The following is a 20,708-nucleotide window of genomic DNA, read 5'->3' on the forward strand; positions in this document are numbered from 1 at the left end:
GTTAATTGATCTCTCGCTTATCAATAGCTTGATGGTCATGAATTTCCTGCTACAGAAATCAAGTGGCGACTCTGCTGGGGAGTAGTATCCAGTGGGTTTAGCCTACTTTTTGTGTGAATATAATTATATATATGTGATGATTATATATATGTATGTGTGATATAATCTGCTTGTTGTGCTTGGTGATCTCTGAGTGGTGAGATAAGTTCTAACCCGAACTTGAGTGAAATTAAGATAGGAGGATGGTATAGTCATGTTTGACTTGTGTGGAGTAGTCCTTAACAAGTTGGCTTGAGATCCATCTGCTTAATGGAGACTCCTTTAGATTTGGAAATGTCACACAAGTATTTGTGGTTAGGCATTACTATTTCTAATAGGGTCTGAGAAGTTGGGGACCTTAGAACATTTAACCCATCTTGGCCTATTTAGGACGTAGTGCGGAAACTGTTCGAGTGTAGACTTGATAACAGTTGTTACGCGATACTACACTCAGACGAGTTTCTCTTGAGAATATTATGGGTCGATGAGTCAGTCATCTTAACCTATAATATCCGATAGATGGAATTAAGACTCTGGGAACTTTTTAGAACATGATCTTCAGGTTTTATCCTTAGTTCACTCCTTTGGGATGGTTCTTACCCAGACTCCATGCTCGTGACTTGCAACAAACCCTTGATTCTTGATAGATCCAATCAAGTCTTGTCAATATCAATGGAACTTGGGTGTTGATAAGGTGAAAACCATAATCCACCAAAATGGATGATTGATCTTGACAAAGACTTGATTCATCCCTTGACCTTTGTTTGCCTTGTGTGTGATCCCTTATTTTTGATTGTTGCATTCATGCATTCATGTGCATCATAACATTCATCACACGAAATTTTCAAGGAACTAAGGTATCATTTGCAAATATTTTCAGACCATGGATTGTGGACGAAGGAACACTAAGAAGTATAGTTTCAGATGTCCCGACTTGAAAGAGTTAAGGAAGCTAGAATCTTTTGTATTAGATCCCTTGGACTTCAAACAACGTCATGGGAAGCTTCTATCCATCTTATTTGTTGATGTAGTTGAAGGACTGTTGAGTGTATTAGTGCAGTTATATGATCCTCTCTACCATTGTTTCACTTTCCCAGATTTTCAGCTTGTGCCTACCTTGTAGGAGTATTCTCATCTTTTGGGGATACATGTTTCTAGTAGAGTGCCTTTTAGTGGATTGGAGGAGATTCCTCGGTCTAGTATTATTGCTGAAGCTCTTCACTTGAAGAAGCCTGAGATAGAGGCTCATTGGGTGAAGAAAGGAGGGTTATTTGGATTGTCATCTGATTTCCTCATCAAGGAAGCTACTACTTTTGCTCAAACTGGTAGTGTGGACACTTTTGAAGTTATCTTTGTGTTTGCTCATCTATGGATTAGCTTTGTTCCATAACATTGACACTTTTATTGATGTTAACGCCATTAGACTTTTCTTGATTGGGAATCATGTGCCTACTTTGTTGGGTGATATGTATTTCTCTTTGCATCTAAGGAATTATAAGGGTGGTGAAACGATTGTCTGTTGCATTCCTCTTCTGTACAAGTGGTTTATTTCGCACTTGCCTTAGACACATGCTTTTGTGGAGAACAAACAATGTCTAAGGTGGTCTTAGAGACTTATGTCTCTCACTAATGATGATATATTTTGGTATGATCCGTCTTTGAGCAGTTTGGAGATTGTTGATAGAAGATCCCCAACATTTGAAGCAGAAGATTGTGCATGCTTGGCATAATGTGCATAGGAAAGGAAGATCTGAGCTTGGTCCGTGCAATTATGTAGCTTTAGAAGTTTACACTCTTTGGGTGAAGAAGAGAGCTTTGGAGTTGAAGATGCCTTATCCTTGTGAAAGACCTATGTCTATGGTTGTGGTTGAGCAATTAACTCTCCCTAACCAAGATGTAGAGGAGTTGGAAGACGCGCTCGCCAAGATGAAGCAAGAGAAGGATATGTGGGAAGAGCGTTTCCGTGCTTTTAGCGAGAAGCATGAAGAGTTGCAATTGGAGTCTAAGGACAAAGATGCACTGATTGAGCTACTTGAAGACCGAGTGACGAAGAGACAGAGAGAGCCAGAGGTTTCATCTTCTAGCATGCCTCAGCCTTCCGTTACTTGGAAGAAGATTGTCGACCAGCTTGTCCTTGAGAAGACTCAGATGAAGGCTTCTTTTGAGACCGAGATTCGTTGCATTCGAAGGAAGTATGCGCCTTCATCCAGATCTTCCGACATTGTTGTTAGGTATCCTTAGGATGACTAGTCCCCTTTTCTCTTGTATCTTTTTACTTTGGTTTCTGAAATTGTACTTAGTGTAATCCTTCCAATTTATATAAATAAAAAGAGATTTTTTGGTCATATCAAATTATTGTAATTGCCATTTAAATTTATATATTTGCAAATGATATAGTAAGTTCCTTGGAAATAAAAATAATCAAGCATTGCATTTCACGCATCATTTGGATAAACAGGTTTTTGCCAGGTGTCTGATTGGTGTTTCTTCTGTGCTTTAGCCAAGCTGACTCACCGGTACAATACCAGAGCTAATCATCTGAGAATTATGGAGCATTTATAGCAAGAGTACAGAGAGTTGAAGGACGAGATTGTCCGGCTGACTGCCATGATGGAGTTAGTTCTTGCTGCTCAAAGTCAAGCTTCTCAAACTCCTGCAACTCCTCCCGCGAGGACTGTTACTTCAGAAGTGATTACCTTTACCGTGCCTGCTACTACCGCCCACTTCGCGCCAAACCTGCCTGCCGGATTCCCGTGGGGAATGCCGCCCAATTTTGTGCCAGAAGGTTTTGCGCCTACCTTTGCTTTTATGTCGGCATCTATCCTGGTCATGTCCGTGCCACCTCCAGTTGTGCACACTTTGCCTCGCGTAGAGGATACCATCTATCATTATGAGCCTTCTGAGGGCCCAGATATCTATGAGAAGATGGACGAAATGAAAGATCAATTTCTTGAGCTGCGAAAGGAATTGAAGACGCTGAGAGGTAAAGATTTGTTTGGGAAGTATGCTGCAGAATTGTGCTTGGTATCCAATGTGAAAATCCCAGTGAAATTCAAAGTGCCTGACTTTGAAAAATACAAGGGGAACTCTTGTTCACTCAGTCATCTTGTGATGTATGCCCGCAAGATGTCAACTCAAACAGATAATGACCAATTGCTGATTCACTACTTCCAGGATAGCCTAACTGGTGATGCACTCCGTTGGTATATGGGGTTAGATAGTGCAAGCATCTGCACTTCCAATGACCTAGGAGAGGCTTTTGTGAAGCAGTACAAATACAATATGGGCATGGCGCCGGATAGAGACCAGTTAAGGTCTATGTCTCAAAAAGATAAGGAGACATTCAAAGAGTATGCGCAGAGATGGAGGGAGTTGGCTGCCCAGACCACTCCTCCTTTGGAGAAGAAAGAGATGACAAAGATCTTCTTGAAAATCCTGAGTTCATTTTATTATGAACGCATGATTGCTAGTGCCCCCAGTGATTTTACCGAAATGGTAAACATGGGAATGTGACTTGAAGAAGGGGTCCGTGAAGGACGTTTGTCAAGAGATGAGGCATCAACGAGTAAGAAGTATGGCAGTAGTTTCAGCAAGAGGAAGGACAGTGAAACCAATGCAATTTCCAGTGGGAGGTAGAGGAGGCCTCAAGCAAGAAGAAATCCACCACCCCGTCAACATCATCATCATCAAGTGTCTTCCGTTATTCCTGTATTTTCTAATCAGCAAGCAACACCAATTCAACAACAACAACAACATCAACGTCAACAACAACAACAACCACAACAAAGAACAAACACCTACAACAACAACCATATCAACAACCAGGATCAACAGAATTTTGAGAGGAAAAAGGTCTCTTTCGACCCGATTCCTATGTCGTATGCAGAGCTGTATCCATCCTTGGTCCTCAAAAACTTAATTCAACCAACGAACCCACCGCAGATTCCATAACCACTTCCCTGATGGTATAAACCTGAGCTTCGTTGTGCTTTTCACCAAGGTAACTTAATTGACTTATGACTGGAAGCTTTACAGAACTTTGATTGAAAAACAATATCATAACCACTGTAACTTAATTGACTTATGGACAGAAGGTTATGCATTAATCCTTTAACTAATAAAACATTAGTAATGGAAGGGAGAGAACCGTTACCTACAGTTCTAGAGCCAATGATCTTCCCTTTCTAATCACCTCCGAAACCAACAATGCCTCCAGGATTAAGTTCCGAGCTTTGGAACATATGCCTTCTTCCCGTCGTGTGACGTGAGTTTTCAGAGTCCAGGTACCATGATTGGTGTCTCAACTGCGCTTTTAAGCATGTCTGCAACATAGGTTATCTTATCCTTAGGTACCTACAACTTTCTTGGTCCTTTTTGGTTAGTCTTCCCATAGTTTTTCATAAACTTGGGTTTCTGTAAAGGATATTTATACATGTATGAATAGTTGAATCGGGAATGAGTTTTTGCTTTAGCCTTAGTTTTTGAAAAGGTTTTACCCTTAGAAACTACACCATTTCTTTTTACCATAAGGGACAAAATGGGAATGAAGAGTTTTTGGTTTATCATCTTTTTCAGAATTAGATTCTTCATCATAATCATAACCAATTCCTCTTATTTTATTTCTGCTTACGCCATAAATAATTGAAGCCATTACTTTTCTATGTAGGCTTCTAGCAAGAAATTTATGGAAGTACTTGTCATTTTTCTTTATGACATTACCAGAGTCTGTAGAGGCTTCTGAAAGATTTTCCTTGTCAAGTTTGGAACTCTTGACTTGAAGCACATAATTATTGTTTTTCAAAATAAAAGTTTTCTTCACTTAAACTAGAGAAGTCTTTCTTAAGCTTATAGTATGCTTCTGAATCAGATGCATGAATCTTTTTCAGATCCTTGTATTTGTTCAGAAGCTTCTGATACTTATCCAAAACTTCTGATAAACTAGATTCAAGTTCAGAGCGAGAGAGTTCAGTAAATACCTCTTTATAATCTAACTCAGGTTCTGACTCTGATTAAATCTTCTCAGTAGGAGCTTTTGTGTATGCCATCAATTCCATATTAGCTTGCTCTTCCTCAAAGTCGTCTTCTAAGGATTCTGAATCATCCCAGGTAGCCATCAGACCCTTCTTATTTCCTTTGAAATCCTTGTTCTTAGGTTTGTCTTTCTTTAACTTGGGACATTCATTCTTGAAATGGCCTGCCTCCTTACACTCAAAGCAAGTGTGTCTTTCCTGACTCCAGCTTTCTTAAATCCAAAAGTAGACTCAGAACAACCACACGTCCTTCTTTGTCCACTGAATTTGCCTTGTCTTTTCTTCTAAAGTTGATTGATACGTATGGAAAGAAGAGACAGTTCATCTTTTTCTTCTAATTCCTCTTCAGAATCTTCATCTTCTTCTGATTGAAGAGATTTTGTCTTTTTAGACTTTCTCGAAGACGTCTGAGCAATACATTTGCTCTTTCTCTTGGGCTCATCTTCCTCAAGCTCAATTTCATGACTTCTTAAAGAACTAACAAGTTCTTCAAGATAGGTGTTTTTCAGATCCTTTGATAACTTCAATGCAGTTACCATAGGTTTCCATCTTTTAGGTAGACTTCTGACTATCTTCATCACATGATCGATAATAGAATAGGCTTTGTCCAGAACCTTAAGTCCTATAACAAGAGTTTGAAACTTTGAGAACATGTTCTCAAAAATTTCATCGCCTTCCATCTTGAAAGCTTCATATTTCTGAATCAAGGCAAGTTCCTTAGTTTCTTTGATTTGGGCGTTCCCTTTACGAGTCATCCTAAAAGAATCAAATATGGATTTAGCAGTATCTCTGTTGGTGATCTTTTCATATTCAGTATATGAAATGATATTCAGCAAGATAGTTCTAGCTTTGTGATGATTTTTATAATCTTTCTTCGATTGTCCAGTCATCACTCTTCTTTCTACTTTATTGCCACTAGCATATACATGGTGTATGTATCCATCAACTATCATATCCCATAGATCAACGTTATGACCTAGAAAGAACCTTTTTATTCTATCTTTCCAATAGTCAAATATTTCACCATAAAAATAGGAGGTTTAGAATTATAGTGATCTCTATCATTTACAGGAGTAATTGATGGTGGGATAGCAGCCATTGTGTTTCAGAACTGGATCTTTATCTGACACCACTAAGTGTTTGATAATCTTATCAAGACCAGAACTAGGATCTGATACCAATTGAAGGGGATAAGAAACATAAGAAAATGGGGTTTGAATTGGGTTTCTAAAAATGAAAGCTTTTTAAGCCCAACACAATTAAATAGTAAACACGAACAAGAAAAAATAACATAAGTATTTTTATATTGGTTCGCTATTAACTAAGTTACCTTCAGTCCACCCGTCAAGGTGATTTTGCCTTATCAATAAGGACTTAATCCACTATAACCAAAACTGATTACAGGAACATAAAGACTACCCGTCAATGTCTTCTCGAGTATATATGACTAAACCCTAGTCACTCAAAGAATATAACTCAATAAATGAGATTAAAAGAATGTATTTACAAGATTGCTTCTAAGAAAGCAGAATAACACGAGTATGTACAATGAATTTCTCATATAATAACGAACAAAATCTCTATGTGTGTTTCTATTCTCTATACACAATAATATTCAGTTCAGCAAAAGCATTGTGTATTAGCGTGAAATAGTAGCATAAATGAGTAGCTTGTCCAATCTTCCAAGTCTCCTTTATGTAGGCAATGAAAATGTATGTTGGAGGATAGAATTGGAATACCAAAATGTAGATGTAGCCTTGCATAACAACTTGCAAAATGGGAGGCAAATGGTACAATAGTACAGTCCTTAGCCCACAAAATCAACGTAGTGGAAAGAATATTTGATCTTGTACTATGTATTATTTTCCTTATGCAAAACCTTTTGATCTTATCTTTTAATCTTCAGAGAATTTTGAATAAATAATGTTGAATCATGTTTAGAAGGACCAAGAGACTGGTTGAGAGAATCTTCAGAACCTTGGTCTTTAGAGTCTTGACACAATTTCTCAGAACCTAGTCTTCAGAGTCTTCAGATCTTGTTCTTCAATCTTCAGAACTTGAGAGCGTAGAATCTTGAAGGCTTGACAAACCTTCAGAGGCTTTTCTATCAGATTTATAGTCAGAAGCTTTAGCACAAACGTTCACCAGAACTGTTATCTAAGAGCGTTCTAGAACTTGATATCATCTTGTAAATCACTTTTTTATCTCTTCAGAGTTAGAGTGTGTTGAATCCAGAATCTGATGACGTCGCATAACAAATCTTTAGAATCAGAACCTCTTAGTAAAATCTACACACTAGATAAAACCATTAGGGTACAAAATTATTCTCTAAGAAATAATGCATTGTTATCATCAAAACTAAAAGCCAACTGCAAAACCAAATCTTATTCTTACACCTAAATCTTTCAGAATAATTAAGAAAGTAGTTGGTCACTGTTCGCGAGTCCAATTTCTTTTCATTTGGCATATAAGGCCTTGCCTCGGTTTGACTTCCCCATACTTAAAAATGGTTCAAACTAGGATTTCGCCCAGGTCAAAGCTCATAAGGTGTTTTGGTTCCTACCTTGGTTGACACTCTATTTAGAATGTAAGTTGCAGTCTTTAATGTCTTTCCCCATAGTGACTCTGGTAAGGTAGAATGACAAATCATACTCCTTACCATATCCTTAAGAGTTTGATTTTATCTTCCAGCTACACCATTCATGCTAGGTGACCGTTGCATGGTGTACTGTGGGACGATTCCAAATTCCTATGGATATTTGGCAAAAGGCGTCGGACGTTGTTCACCTGAACCGTCATATCTGTTGTAATATTCATTACCACGATCATATTTGACACTCTTAAAATCTTTTGTTGAGTTGATTCTAAACTTCTACCTTAAATGATTTGAACATATCCAATGGTTGATACTTTTCTTGTATAAGAAATATGTATGCATATCTAGAATAATCGTCTATCAATGATATAAAATATTGTTGACCATTCCAAGAAGGTGTAGAAAATGATCCACAAATGTCCGTGTGTATCAACTCTAAGATATTTGTAGCTCTATATGCACCAAATTTCTTTGTTTTGTCTATTTATCTTTAATGCATTCAACACAAACATCAAAGTTTGTGAAGTCAACAAAATCCAAAATTTCATCCGATAATAGTCACTCAACTCTATTTTTAGAGATGTGACCGAGGCGCTTGTGTCATACTGCTCCTGAAGTGTTATTATAAATTTTATGCTTAATACCACGTCATTCCACATTTAAGAATTCACGGCGTCCAACTGCATTTTTTCGCAGACCACCGACAAATCCACAAGTTTTCCCAGAATTTGCCGAATTTGATCAGCATCCAACTCGGAAAAACGGTGAAACAAAAACGAAAATATGATTTAAAGCATAAAACATAAACTTTTGACAAATTAAAAGATCATTAGGGATCCCAGTTTTTGAACCCTAAAATAAAAAATAATCTCAAAATTAAATTGAATCAGGTATGAGTGGCTCTGATACCACTTGTTAGATATGTTCATAACCTTATGATTTCTACTCGTATAGAAAACAATAACATAACTCTAAACTAATCACTATGAGTCAATAACTCATCAACTCACATCCCTTAAACTCATACCAGAATTCAGTCAGAGAATGAAAGCAGAAACTTACATGTATTTGTCATTGGGATACCCCCGGATTCGCGGGTATGTGATCTTCCTATTTACAGAGTTCCTTAGGATTCCTTGAACCTCTTCTGGTGGGGATGAAGAGAGAATCATGATGAATTGTTTTTTTTTGTCTACTCTACAAATGGGGACCATAACCCATATAAATAATCATAAGGTTATTTTTTAGTTTTCAATATTCTAATTTTCCTCCTCATCAAATTAAATATTGATTTATGGTATCTATACAATAACCTTACATTTTATGACATTTATATTTTTAGTCATAGATTTATTTAATATTAATTAAATTTCTTTAAGTCTTGACTAACTAAACAATGGTCGTAACAGTTTAATTGTTATATTTGTGATCCGGAATTCTAACATGTATTTCATTAAACATTTTTGTTTCATAATTAACAAACTCTTGATATTTATTGTTAATGTGTTAAATTGAAAAAATGTTAGATAATATTATAATATTATAATATATTTATTATATCTTAGTAATGATATTTTGGTCTTTTTCTATTATCTATTACTTCTACTCTATTATAATTGTTCTATAAATTTTTCTTAATCCAATGAAACCCAAACACTTTTCTCTTTGCTTTCTTCTTTCTCTTTTGTTAACAAATTTAACCATATTCAAAGACGAACCTAAGCCAACCTCGATTACCGAAAACTACACAATCACAGTGTTTCTAAAATGGCCAATGCATGCTTATCAAGTAAATAAAAGAAATTCTTAACTTTTATTTCTATGAGATACCAATTCTATAAGCTTTGCTGCATGACAAAAATCATTGTTTGACAATGCACATCTAACGGCTAACCATGTTATAACATCCGTACATTATTCATCACATACAAATACTTTATCCTTTGCATTATGCGAAATTTAAGAACCTACTATAAAAAATAATGTGAAAAGAGAGATGGAAAAAATAAAAAGAATTAGACAAAATAAATATCTGTCAGCATCGAACACTATAAAAGGCTACCTATTGGACCTCTAAGTAATTGCCTGTCCACATTGGTTACCATTCTAGGCCGATCCCTACGAAGCACCAATATTCAATCAATCACCCATTTTTATACCTAAAAGATTGCATATCTATAATTACCCATTTTTGTCTTTATCTCCAAAGATTAAAAAAATACCCTCGTGATCCTTTCCCTTTTCTCCTCACTCAATCCTCCAAATAAAATACAACACGTCAACTCAAAAAAAGGATTGAAATGAACTCACCATTCCAAAACCAAATTATAACATACACATATTAAAACTTTTAACATTAAGGAGATTCTTTATAATTTGTTTGAATATGATAAATAAAATTCTAAGAAAATAAGTTATAGGTATCTAATGTACACAATGAATTAATAGTAATTTAGTAGTACTACTTTTAATAATAATTAATTATAAAAAATTCTTGTCACGTAGCTCAGTTCAACATCATTGATTCATCCTTGTCTCTGTCTTTATTACTACAGCAAAAGAAAATCTCCAATAACCATTCATCATCACAAATTTTCCACGTTATCACCAATCCCACCGTTAGATTCTCTTCTTTTTCTCGATCTAACCGTCAGCTCTTTCAAAAGTCATTTCCGTAAAAGTCCTTTTCCAAACCTCGCTTCCTTCATTTCATCTCACTCTCCATTCTCACCGCATCAACTTTCAACAAACTAAGCTGTGTTTGGATATCACTTAAAAAAAACCATTCAAATGCAGTGAGAGAAGAGAAAGAAATCGATTATTGATGGCTTTTCACGACCATCTCCAACAGGAAATAGCGTTCCAGCGATTCACGGAGGAAGAAGACGAAGATAGAGTACCATGGATGAGCAACAGCGTAAACGCGCGTCAACAGAATTTCATGCACTTGGAACCGGAGAGGAGAGAGAAAAGCATGGATCGGAACCGGAGCGAGAGCAATTGCGAAAGAGAAGAGTTAAGCGAATACAAAGCGGAGATATTAGGTCATCCACTTTACGATCAGTTGTTATCGGCTCATGTTTCGTGTCTCCGAATCGCAACTCCGGTGGACCAGCTTCCGAGAATCGATGCTCAGCTTCAACAATCGCAGCGCGTTCTTCACAAATACTCTTCCATTGGAATTGGAAACATGGATCCCAAGGAGCTTGATCACTTTATGGTAATTCTTTTCTTCCTTTAAACCCTCTCTCTTTCTACCTCTTTTTCTAAAACCAAAATTAGTTAGATGAATAATTCATTTTCTTTATTAATTTCATATGTCAAATATTAAACTCTTAAGTTTATGGCTTCATAAGATTCTTAGTTGAGTTCCAAGTGTTTGTTACTTTGACTCACTGAGCTCCCAACCTTTCTTTTCTGGTTTTTTGGACATTATTTTATTAAATTAATTTATACTATACTTCATTAATTGGTGTATTTTTATTTGTCTATGTATCTATTAACTTACCTATGTTTATGATATTTTAAAAAATTTATATAAAAAAATGAAGATATTTTTAAAAAAGACTTAATAAAAGAAAAGTTGTGATTAATTGGATATCCATATAGAAAAGTTATACGCAATCTGGCTATACTCTATCCATAGAAATAATTTTTTATATTTTTATTCTATTGTTCTATTGTTTTTATCAATTTCTTTAATATACATTAGATGCTTAACTCATGGTTTTATATAAAAGCTAGCAATACAATCTCTAATATTTCTTTTCCAACACACTTTTTATTTATTAATTGATTTTACTATAATAATGAAAATTGTATTAGAGGCGTCTCTAATTGATTTTACTATAGTAATCAATACAATCTCTAATTGATTTCAAACCTATTTGTTTATTTTCTTTCTGTTTTGGATTGGCCCTTATTATTTTAATTTTTGTGGAGTTTGAGGTTTAAAGAACAGTATCTATCTAGTACAGCTAGAAGATTGTGAAATTTATATTATTCAAATATAAAAACTCATTTAAAAAAGAATAGTAAGGAAGATAATGGTAGGAAAAATAGTGATTTTTCAAATTTTATTATTTTTTATGGACAGCAGTACGAGGCATTTGGGTGAAAGAGATTTGTCTTGGAGTGTGGCTAGTTTCAATTTAAGGGTTATTATCATGATACTATACTCACTTCAATAATGCTACAAAGCATTTAGGAGAATCTTTCTTTCTGTTAATCTTGTCCCACTTGTTTGGGTGTGTTCACTACTTTTCTCTTTTTCTTCTGAAACTTTCATCATGATTAGTTTTTGAATTCTTTAGAATATTTTCTGAAACCAAACTCGAATACACTGTTTTTTCTCAACCTTTACTCCATAATGTACGTTTCTGTAGCTTCACCCCGTACAATCATGAGACTCCACAACCTTGATGTTGGTGTGGTATCAACCATATGTTGGTCTAAAAAATTGATTATTTTCAACACTATTTCTAACTTGTGGTTACATATTTTAATATTAAATAACAGGACTCATATTCAAATTCAAACAATGATAAGAGAGAGACAAATATATATTAATTATTGTGCATGATTTACCCTTTCATTAATGAACTCATCGTTTTATCATGTTGACCTATTTTGCAATTGTGTTTTAAAAATAACTACTCTTATCTTATCACATATATACTGTATTCTATTAGTATGGATTCGTGGGTTTTATCTTCTTTTTTTTGTTGCTGTATCTTAACGAAACATGTTATGAATTGTTTATATTAAACTCAGTGTTTTACTTTTGTTCCTTTGTTAATTTGTTGTAGACGCATTATGTTCTTTTGCTGTGCGCTTTCAAAGAACAGCTGCAACAACATGTCCGCGTTCATGCCATGGAGGCAGTGATGGCTTGTTGGGATCTTGAGCAATCTCTGCAAAGCTTGACAGGTACTCCTATATCATTCATTACTCACAAAATATATAAAATGATTTTTGAAAGAAAAATGAAGAATCATTTTATTTTAGCTCTAATTGAATGATTATTGAACAAATGTAAGATCAACGATATTGTGCAAGACAAAAATGTTGGACGGTGAAGAATTAATATGAAAATAAAGTAAGTGTAGTAAAGATAAGGAAATTGTATTGAATGTGTGATAAGATTAGATAAGATAATATTAAAAATGACAATATTAGAGTGTCTTAGAATAATAAATATTAGTAGAGAAGATGGTTGAAGTTAGATTTAGAGAGAAATTATATAGTAAAGAGAGTATTTATGAGGAGGAATAGTCAAAGTGATAACCTTTAATGTATTTCGGTGGATTTATAAAACTCATCTAGTTGAACAAAAACATGATTTTTATAAAACTTTATGATATAGTTTGATCCATGGAAACGACTAGGCCCAATGGAAAAGAAGTTTGGTTGTTAGTTGTTATTAAATAAAGTACCAAGTTTTATAAGTCCATTAATTGAAAAAATTGTTGTTAAAAGGTAATTTATTCACAAATATCTACCTTTAATTATATATTAATTAAATTTAAACTTTTAATTCTTAAACTTTATAGTATATATCAATCAACTTACTAGTATTACCTTTTTCTCAAGAAAAAAATACTATGTGCAATGGACATTTGTAAATATTAATAAAATTGTGAATTTTGAATATACTTTAGAAAATATTGATTTTTGTAGTATTACTAATCAGTTTTGAGAATATTTAAATTAGTTTCTTTTTAAATATAATTTCATAGGAGACTTGCTGATTATATCTTATACTAGAAATATATGAATCTTGTAGTCTGCTGTAAAATCTTTCAAAACTGCACCACATGTGTAAAAAAGAGATGGTTGTGCTTAAGATGAATGAAATTGTGATGCATTAACTGAGCAGGTGTATCTTCGGGTGAAGGAACGGGAGCAACCATGTCAGACGATGAAGATGAGCAGACAGAAAGTAATGCCAAGTTGTACAACGAAGGAAGCAGCCTTGATGGCATTGATACTCTTGGATTTGGTCCTCTTGTCCCCACTGAGACTGAAAGGTCTCTGATGGAGCGTGTTAGGCTTGAACTCAAGCATGAGCTAAAACAGGTAGGTATATAATACATACATGAGTCTAAATATATAATTTTTGAATGACAAAGAAGAATATATAAATAATGGCTCGTATAGAAAAAAGAGAATTTACATACCGCGAGCATCATCAGTTTCAAAAGGAGTAAATAATTTTGTTTAGTATGTGATCCACAGTCGAGTTTTTCCTAAAATACATCATTAAAGTCTTTATAGATAAATCAGACCATAGTCAAATCATAGACAACCCTGCAGGGTTACAAGGAGAAAATTGTTGATGTAAGAGAAGAAATTCTACGAAAGAGAAGAGCTGGGAAGCTCCCTGGAGACACCACGTCACTTCTGAAAGCTTGGTGGCAATCACATTCTAAATGGCCCTATCCTACTGTATGCTCTCATCCATATTAATATTCATACATATATCTCTATGTTGCCTCTTCTCATGCTTTGTGTTGTTTTGTATATATAGGAGGAAGACAAAGCTAGACTAGTGCAGGAAACAGGCTTGCAATTAAAGCAGATAAACAATTGGTTCATCAATCAAAGGAAAAGGAATTGGCATGCTAACTCTTCATCCTCTAGTAACTCCAAAACCAAGCGCAAGAGGTATTACATATTATGAGCATATATTGCACAAATGATACATTGATTTAAAAGCAAAATTCTAAATGAAATATACTTAAATGATATTAGCAAAAATCCGAAAGTTTTATTGTTTTTTATGATAACAGTGCAGGCGATACCAGTAATCAGAGCTTCATGTGAATAATATATTCACATACTTTACATTTGAGCAAAGAAACTATCGGTTTTCTTCTTCATTTCATGTTATCCCTACGTAATCGTGGACGTGAAATTGAAGTAACAGAATCTGGAGTAGAAAGGAAATTTGTGTTGAAATCGTTGTAAAGAAATAGTGTTTGTTTAAGAAAAATGCTACTGAGTGCTATTAAATATATATTGGTTAAAATAAAAAAATATAGAAATATGTGTTGAAAAATGATGTGTTCAATTTTTAAAAAATTTAAAATTATTTTTATTATAATTTTTTTTATTTTTCTTAACTTGTGTATTGAAGCTTGAGGATTTGGTTAATTTTTCTTAACTTGCTGTATAAGGCTCTACTATCTATTAGATTTAATTTATAAGGTTAAAGGTAGTGTACCGCCATTGTAAAGAAATATTACACTGACATTAAATCAAAATATTTTATATTGTTAAATCATAACAATATTTTATATTGTTAAATTATAATATAAAAATATTTTACACAGTCAGTGTAGATTCATTTTTCCCTTAATTTATAGCATGATGATGCGTATATTTATTTCCTTATTTGAAAAAAAATAGATAGATAGTATAAAACATTATATTTTCTAAATACAGAGGGGGAGGGGGAAGGTTAGAGTTTGTAAATATAGAGAGAGTAAGAATAGAGGGGGATATTCTATGAAACAGCATCCATGCATAAGTAATGATAAACTTTTTATTGATGTTATAACAAATATAAAAGAGGTGGTGGGTAGTAAAAATATTTTTTTATTGGATTTGGTTTTGTTGCATGTTGTATTTAATCTCTTTCATTTTTTTTTTAAATTGGTTTTAGAATTATATCACGTATTTAAATCAAAGAGATTTTTTAACGTATCATATATGTTTCTTATCTATCATGCAAAAATACATAATTGTTTCTAGATTTTGGAGATGCATCTAAGACTCCGTTAACATTAAAATATTTTTGAGATGCATCTCCGAAATATTTTGGAGGTTAAATCGCATTAGACCATTTTTCTTCCTTATTTCTCATTTTACTCGACCAATTCAAAACCTCTCAATTTTTTCTCATCACCAACTCAAAAATCAATCAACAAAGCTCAAAGAAACTTCAATCAACATCAGAAACATCATCCAACCCTGAAGGAATGTTGAAATTTGTAAATTTTGTAAGTTTTTGATAAATTTTTTTAGTTTTTGTGTAAATTAGTAGAAATTATTGATTAAGGTTTGAAATGAGTAGAAATTTCATGTATGATAATTTAGACATAGTGTATTACACGTTTGTTGGCTGAAAAGAATTATCAGAGCATTTTTTGGGGATTGGTTGGGTACATTGGCGTCATTGACGTAGCTTCTGAGTTACAGAAAATTCCAGAGATGTATCTCCGGAATTTTTCAACGTTTTAGTTTCTTAGATTCCGGAGATGCATCTCCGTAATTTTCTTAGTATTTTTTTTCTTGCGTGTGTCGGAGTTTCCTTAGTATTTTTTTCTTGCGTGTGGTTTTGTTTGCATGTAATAATTGTTTGCTTTACTTTAATTTACAGACAAAATGGTTGGTAGACACGATAGATTAAGGCACGAGAGGGTTACACATCACACATCAGTATGACGGGAGAAGAGCCAATAGGTTTCGCAGGCTCCTAGTCCCTCTGGTCATGCAAAGTCATCTACTTCTGGGGCTCGTGATTCTCCTCATGCTTCTTCATCTTCTTCTTCCCGTAGGAGACGAGATTCACCTACTGATGCATCACTCCCTTCATCCCCCTACATGCGCCAGGTTTCCCCTATTCATGCACCTGAGGTACCTGATTCACCAGTGACACCTCCTACTGTAGATGTTTCTAAGTCCGCGTCAGCTTCTACTATTGATGTTATTGATCCAATGCCACCTCCGGAGGGTGAGACTATTGTGGATGCTGAGCTAAAGGCATTTGGAAGAGACCTTGTAGATTTGTCATTACTATCTCTATACCCAGACCATACTGCCAAACATATCTGGGATGAAGAGGTAGCATTAGTTGGATTCATTCTTTTTTATTTACTTTAATTTTAATTGAAAAATGTCTGACATTGATTTTTTTCAGGAGCGTGATCAATAAAAGTTTAGTAACCATGGGCGGAAGATTACTGACTTGTCTCAGCCGAATGAGGATTGGTTTCAGGCAGTTTTGTCCATATCTGGCCTGAAGGACTTGTGCATGATCGGTTATATTACGGTCATCCACGAGATGCTTAATGCATTCGTGGAAAGATGGAACTCGGAGACCTCGTCATTTCATCTCCCGCTTGGTGAGATATCTATCACACTCGACGATATCTCGTGTTTGCTACATCTTCCGATCAGGGGGATACTCTTATATCATGTGAGGATTACCAAAGACGAGACACTCGTGATGATGGTAGACTATTTAGGGGCTGACCTAGGGGAGACGAATGAGGATCTGGATATGACCAAGGAGCTCGTGCTAGATTTGAATACTTGAAAAAGGTATATATAGAGGAGCTCCAGAAAGAACATCAGACTACGGGTGATGACAAGTAGGTAGGGCTCCATAGAGCGCATGTTATAAGAGCATACTTTCTATATTAGGTTGGGACTATGATTTTTATGGACAAGAGTGCCACTTATACAGATGTCGTCTATCTACGGTACTTCCAGGATTTCGAGCGGATCTATGCGTACAATTGGGGGGCACTTGTTTGGTCTACCTGTACTCGAAGTTGAGAGAGGGTCGTATGTGGAAGACGAAGAAGGTCACATGCAGCGTCACACTACTGACAGTAATAATTATTTTCTTTTAATGTTTCTTTGTCATTTTCATTTCATCTTTGCAAAGTCATTACTGATAATTCGTGTTTTCTAAACTTTCCATTTCAGGATTGGGTCTTCCAACACTTCCCACGCATCTTCAGTTGGGTGAGCGTTGAGACTTACATTGAGGATATGCCGCGTGCTACTGTTTTTTACCCGCTCAGAGGGAACCAAGTGACTGAGTCTTTCAAAGTGTATCTTGATTATTTGGTTTCCGAGGACATGCACTTCAACAACTATGTCGATCACCGTCAAATGCAATCATTTGACGAGATAGTGTTATACTCTAGATGGTTGGCCTACGGATCACATATCACTGCTCCTCATCTTCCCGAGCGCGTCATGCGGAGGTTTGGATACACTCATATCATTCCCAGACACCATGTTGTCTATGCTCATTCTACTTTGACATGTAGACAGATAGATGACATGTTTGATGATTATGATAGTCTTCTAATACCGAAAGAGGCACATAATATCATAGCCGTGAACGACTGGAGCTACGTCGAAGGGTATATAAGATGGTTTTCCAGGGTGTCAAATCTATACATGGTGCATGCTGCTCCAGGAGACCCACATAGGTCAGCTCATCAAGAGATACCAAAGGAGGAGAAGACACAATTAAATCATGTTAAGGATGTCTTTCCTAGATGTTGTCGTATTATAGAGATTGCGCATGCATGCATTGACAGAGCTATCTTCTCTGATGGGTCTGATCTAAGGCAGGTCCTAGATGCCATCATGACGAAGGCATATGGGACATTGATTTAGCAGAGACAGCATTGGAGGATGGGGGGGTTGATGGTCGAGGAGGAAGAGGCGATGTAGTCAGACACCACAGTAGTGCATTATTATATAGTAGTAGTAGTAGTAGTATGGATTGAATTTTATTTTGACAATATGCTACTTTATCGTTGCTATTGACTATTTTGACATTTATTAGTCTTTTACTTATATATGACATTTTTGGACCATCTGGACTTATGTACGTCATTTTTTGCATATCGCTTGTATGATTTAAATCTTCATCTAAATACACGTAAATAAATTATAGCATGAAGATTTATGTTCTTATAAGTTACAGAGATATATCTCCGTAAAATAAACGGAGATGCATCTTTGGTACTATAAACTTGTAAACTGGCTTATGAGTGTGATGCATGGTATATGTTTTAAATTGTTACGGAGATGCATCTCCGGAATATGTTAACGTTTAACTAGAATCTGTGGGCAATTATGTATTTTCGCATGGTGGATAAGAAACATATATTGTGCATTAAGAAACTCCCTAAATCAATAGTGGCTTCAGAAACTGTATATGCATTCTAAGATTTAGAGAATCAAATAAATTTGTATTCCACTATTTCAACAATTTAAATTTTTATTTCAACACAAAGTCGAGTTACAAGTTGTTAGGGACGAGAGGTAATAGTCGGGTGTGTCGGATACTTGAAAAAGAAAACGATTATCGAGTTTCTACTTATAAGACAAATAGGAGTATGGGTCATTGAGTTCTCAGAGACACGTTTTTGGACGGTATGTACAATTGGTGTAACGTTTATAGGGTAGTTCCATGGTTGTATGGGAGTTACGAAAATTGATAGAGATGACGTTACATGATAATGATAACGATAGTGGACAATATTAGCATCATATAATCATGAAACCTGAAGGGGCACTTATTAATGATCTTAGGAGGTGAGATGGGTATAAAAGGGTTCCCCATTAAGGAGAATTGGGGAGTAAAAATGATAGCTCCACTACTATAAACAACACATATCATGTCGAACGCGAAATGGATTTATGTGTAATGTAACTTGTTTATGACTTAATTAAAATTGTTAGCTCTGTTACAAAATATTATGCAGACATTGTGACTTATGGTTGAAATTAGGGTTAGTTGTAGTTAGTATAATTTGTCTGTGATATAGCAGGTCTGTAAGTTGTAGTTAGTATAATGCAGTTAATACAAGCACATATCAACTTGATAATTTGACGTAAGCATAATTTGACAATTAGTATAATTTGAAATAAGCATAACTTATCGGATATATAAGTTGACAATATAAGCATAACTTGATATATAAGCATAACTTGTCTGATACATTAAGCATAGCAAGATGTTTCAAAATGAGCACACATTGTGCATTACAAAATATAAAACTAGTAAAGGAAACTACAAATACAAATCATTGGGACGTTTTCCTAGAAATATCATCACATGACTTCATGTTGGGCAAACAAGTCCCTGACTTGGGGTCTTCTTTGGAAGGTCCTTGTGAATCATCAATTGTGTCATCAGGTTCCGATGGGGCATACATACTTGATCCTGGGCCAACATTGTTAATTGCTTCCATAATGTCTTCAACCTATTACTAGTTCTATTAGGTACTTGCGATTTGTTTTTTCTAAGGGGTTTCTTCTTTGGATTTGTCTTCTTTTTGAAGATACGGGAACATGTGTTGGGTTATAGATTTGTGAATGTTGTACTTGAAAAGGTTGGCCATCAAAAGAGGCCAACATATCTTCAATGATTGCATCTATTTCTGGTTCATCCACACCTTCATTAGCATTAGCAGTATCCACACCTTCAGTAGAAGCAGTTGGGGTTTTTTCTTGGTTCTTAATGTTTTTCTCCATAACATAAGGCACCATTAGTTTGTAACACATTGTTAATAAAGAATAATGCAATATAGCAAGTTTATGATAAGCTACCTTTCTTTTCAATGCATTTGGGTCATGTTCATTGCTTTGGAATTTCCTTGAATTATTACCAAACTTATCACACTTGGTGCATCTACAAGTTAAACCAGGCATCATCATCCTTGAACATGTTACATCATGCTCTCTAAACCTTAATTTCGTATGCCTACTTGGACCCTTCTTATACTTTGATGGTAACATCTCTTCAATATCCACAGTTGGCCACATGTCCATCCCATTGATGGGAGTAACATTATTTTCATAACATTTTTGATGTGCATCTCTCATATAAGATGCATCAATATATAATTTTGGGTTCAAACTTTGATAATGCATGGAAGAAACAACATGTCTACAAGGTATTCATACTAGATCCCAAAAGCAGCATGAACATGTTTTCTTACCCATATCCATTACAAATTGAATTCCATTATATGGGTGATGAACCTGCCATATCTCAGCCATACTCCAAGTTGGCAGCCATTGTCCACTCATCAAAACCTCTTTGTCCAATATTTTTCTAGTCACATACATAATATAATGCTTTCACTTTTCAAGCTTAACTAAATTACTAGCAACCTTATTCATCAAGTAGTTCCTAATCCACTCACACATGGTTAGTGTTGTAAATATTAGATTGTAAATAGTAATTATTTTTATTAGTAATGAGGCCCATTAGTCAAAGTCCA

General features: G+C 35.0%; 2 protein-coding genes across 2 annotated transcripts; both read left to right on the top strand.

The window, feature by feature from the left end:
• Window positions 1–10,247: 10,247 nt before the first annotated feature.
• On the top strand, window positions 10,248–14,770 carry LOC127073443 (homeobox protein knotted-1-like 4). The gene is made up of 6 exons (XM_051014591.1): window positions 10,248–10,885; window positions 12,474–12,594; window positions 13,544–13,743; window positions 13,981–14,112; window positions 14,195–14,331; window positions 14,457–14,770. The coding sequence occupies exons 1-6, from the start codon at window positions 10,490–10,492 to the stop codon at window positions 14,488–14,490; spliced, it is 1,020 nt and encodes a 339-aa protein (XP_050870548.1). The 5' UTR covers window positions 10,248–10,489; the 3' UTR covers window positions 14,491–14,770.
• A 906-nt stretch (window positions 14,771–15,676) lies between these two features.
• On the top strand, window positions 15,677–18,319 carry LOC127073444 (uncharacterized). Its single transcript, XM_051014592.1, has 3 exons — window positions 15,677–16,512; window positions 16,589–17,285; window positions 17,383–18,319. Exons 2-3 carry the CDS (start codon window positions 17,241–17,243, stop codon window positions 18,085–18,087), a joined length of 750 nt encoding a protein of 249 aa, XP_050870549.1. The 5' UTR covers window positions 15,677–16,512; window positions 16,589–17,240; the 3' UTR covers window positions 18,088–18,319.
• Window positions 18,320–20,708: the final 2,389 nt, after the last annotated feature.

This window comes from Lathyrus oleraceus, chromosome 4, assembly GCF_024323335.1.
Source record: "Lathyrus oleraceus cultivar Zhongwan6 chromosome 4, CAAS_Psat_ZW6_1.0, whole genome shotgun sequence".
Taxonomy (NCBI): domain Eukaryota; kingdom Viridiplantae; phylum Streptophyta; class Magnoliopsida; order Fabales; family Fabaceae; genus Lathyrus; species Lathyrus oleraceus.

What these genes read in the sequence shown, in the direction of transcription:
- LOC127073443 (XM_051014591.1), top strand. Translation starts at nt 10,490, where the DNA reads ATGGCTTTTCACGACCATCTCCAACAGGAAATAGCGTTCCAGCGATTC. An exon ending in AGGAGCTTGATCACTTTATG is followed by an intron (nt 10,886 to 12,473) that starts GTAATTCTTTTC and finishes AATTTGTTGTAG; the next exon opens with ACGCATTATGTTCTTTTGCT. An exon ending in TCAAGCATGAGCTAAAACAG is followed by an intron (nt 13,744 to 13,980) that starts GTAGGTATATAA and finishes ACAACCCTGCAG; the next exon opens with GGTTACAAGGAGAAAATTGT.
- LOC127073444 (XM_051014592.1), top strand. Translation starts at nt 17,241, where the DNA reads ATGTGGAAGACGAAGAAGGTCACATGCAGCGTCACACTACTGACA. An exon ending in GCAGCGTCACACTACTGACA is followed by an intron (nt 17,286 to 17,382) that starts GTAATAATTATT and finishes TTTCCATTTCAG; the next exon opens with GATTGGGTCTTCCAACACTT.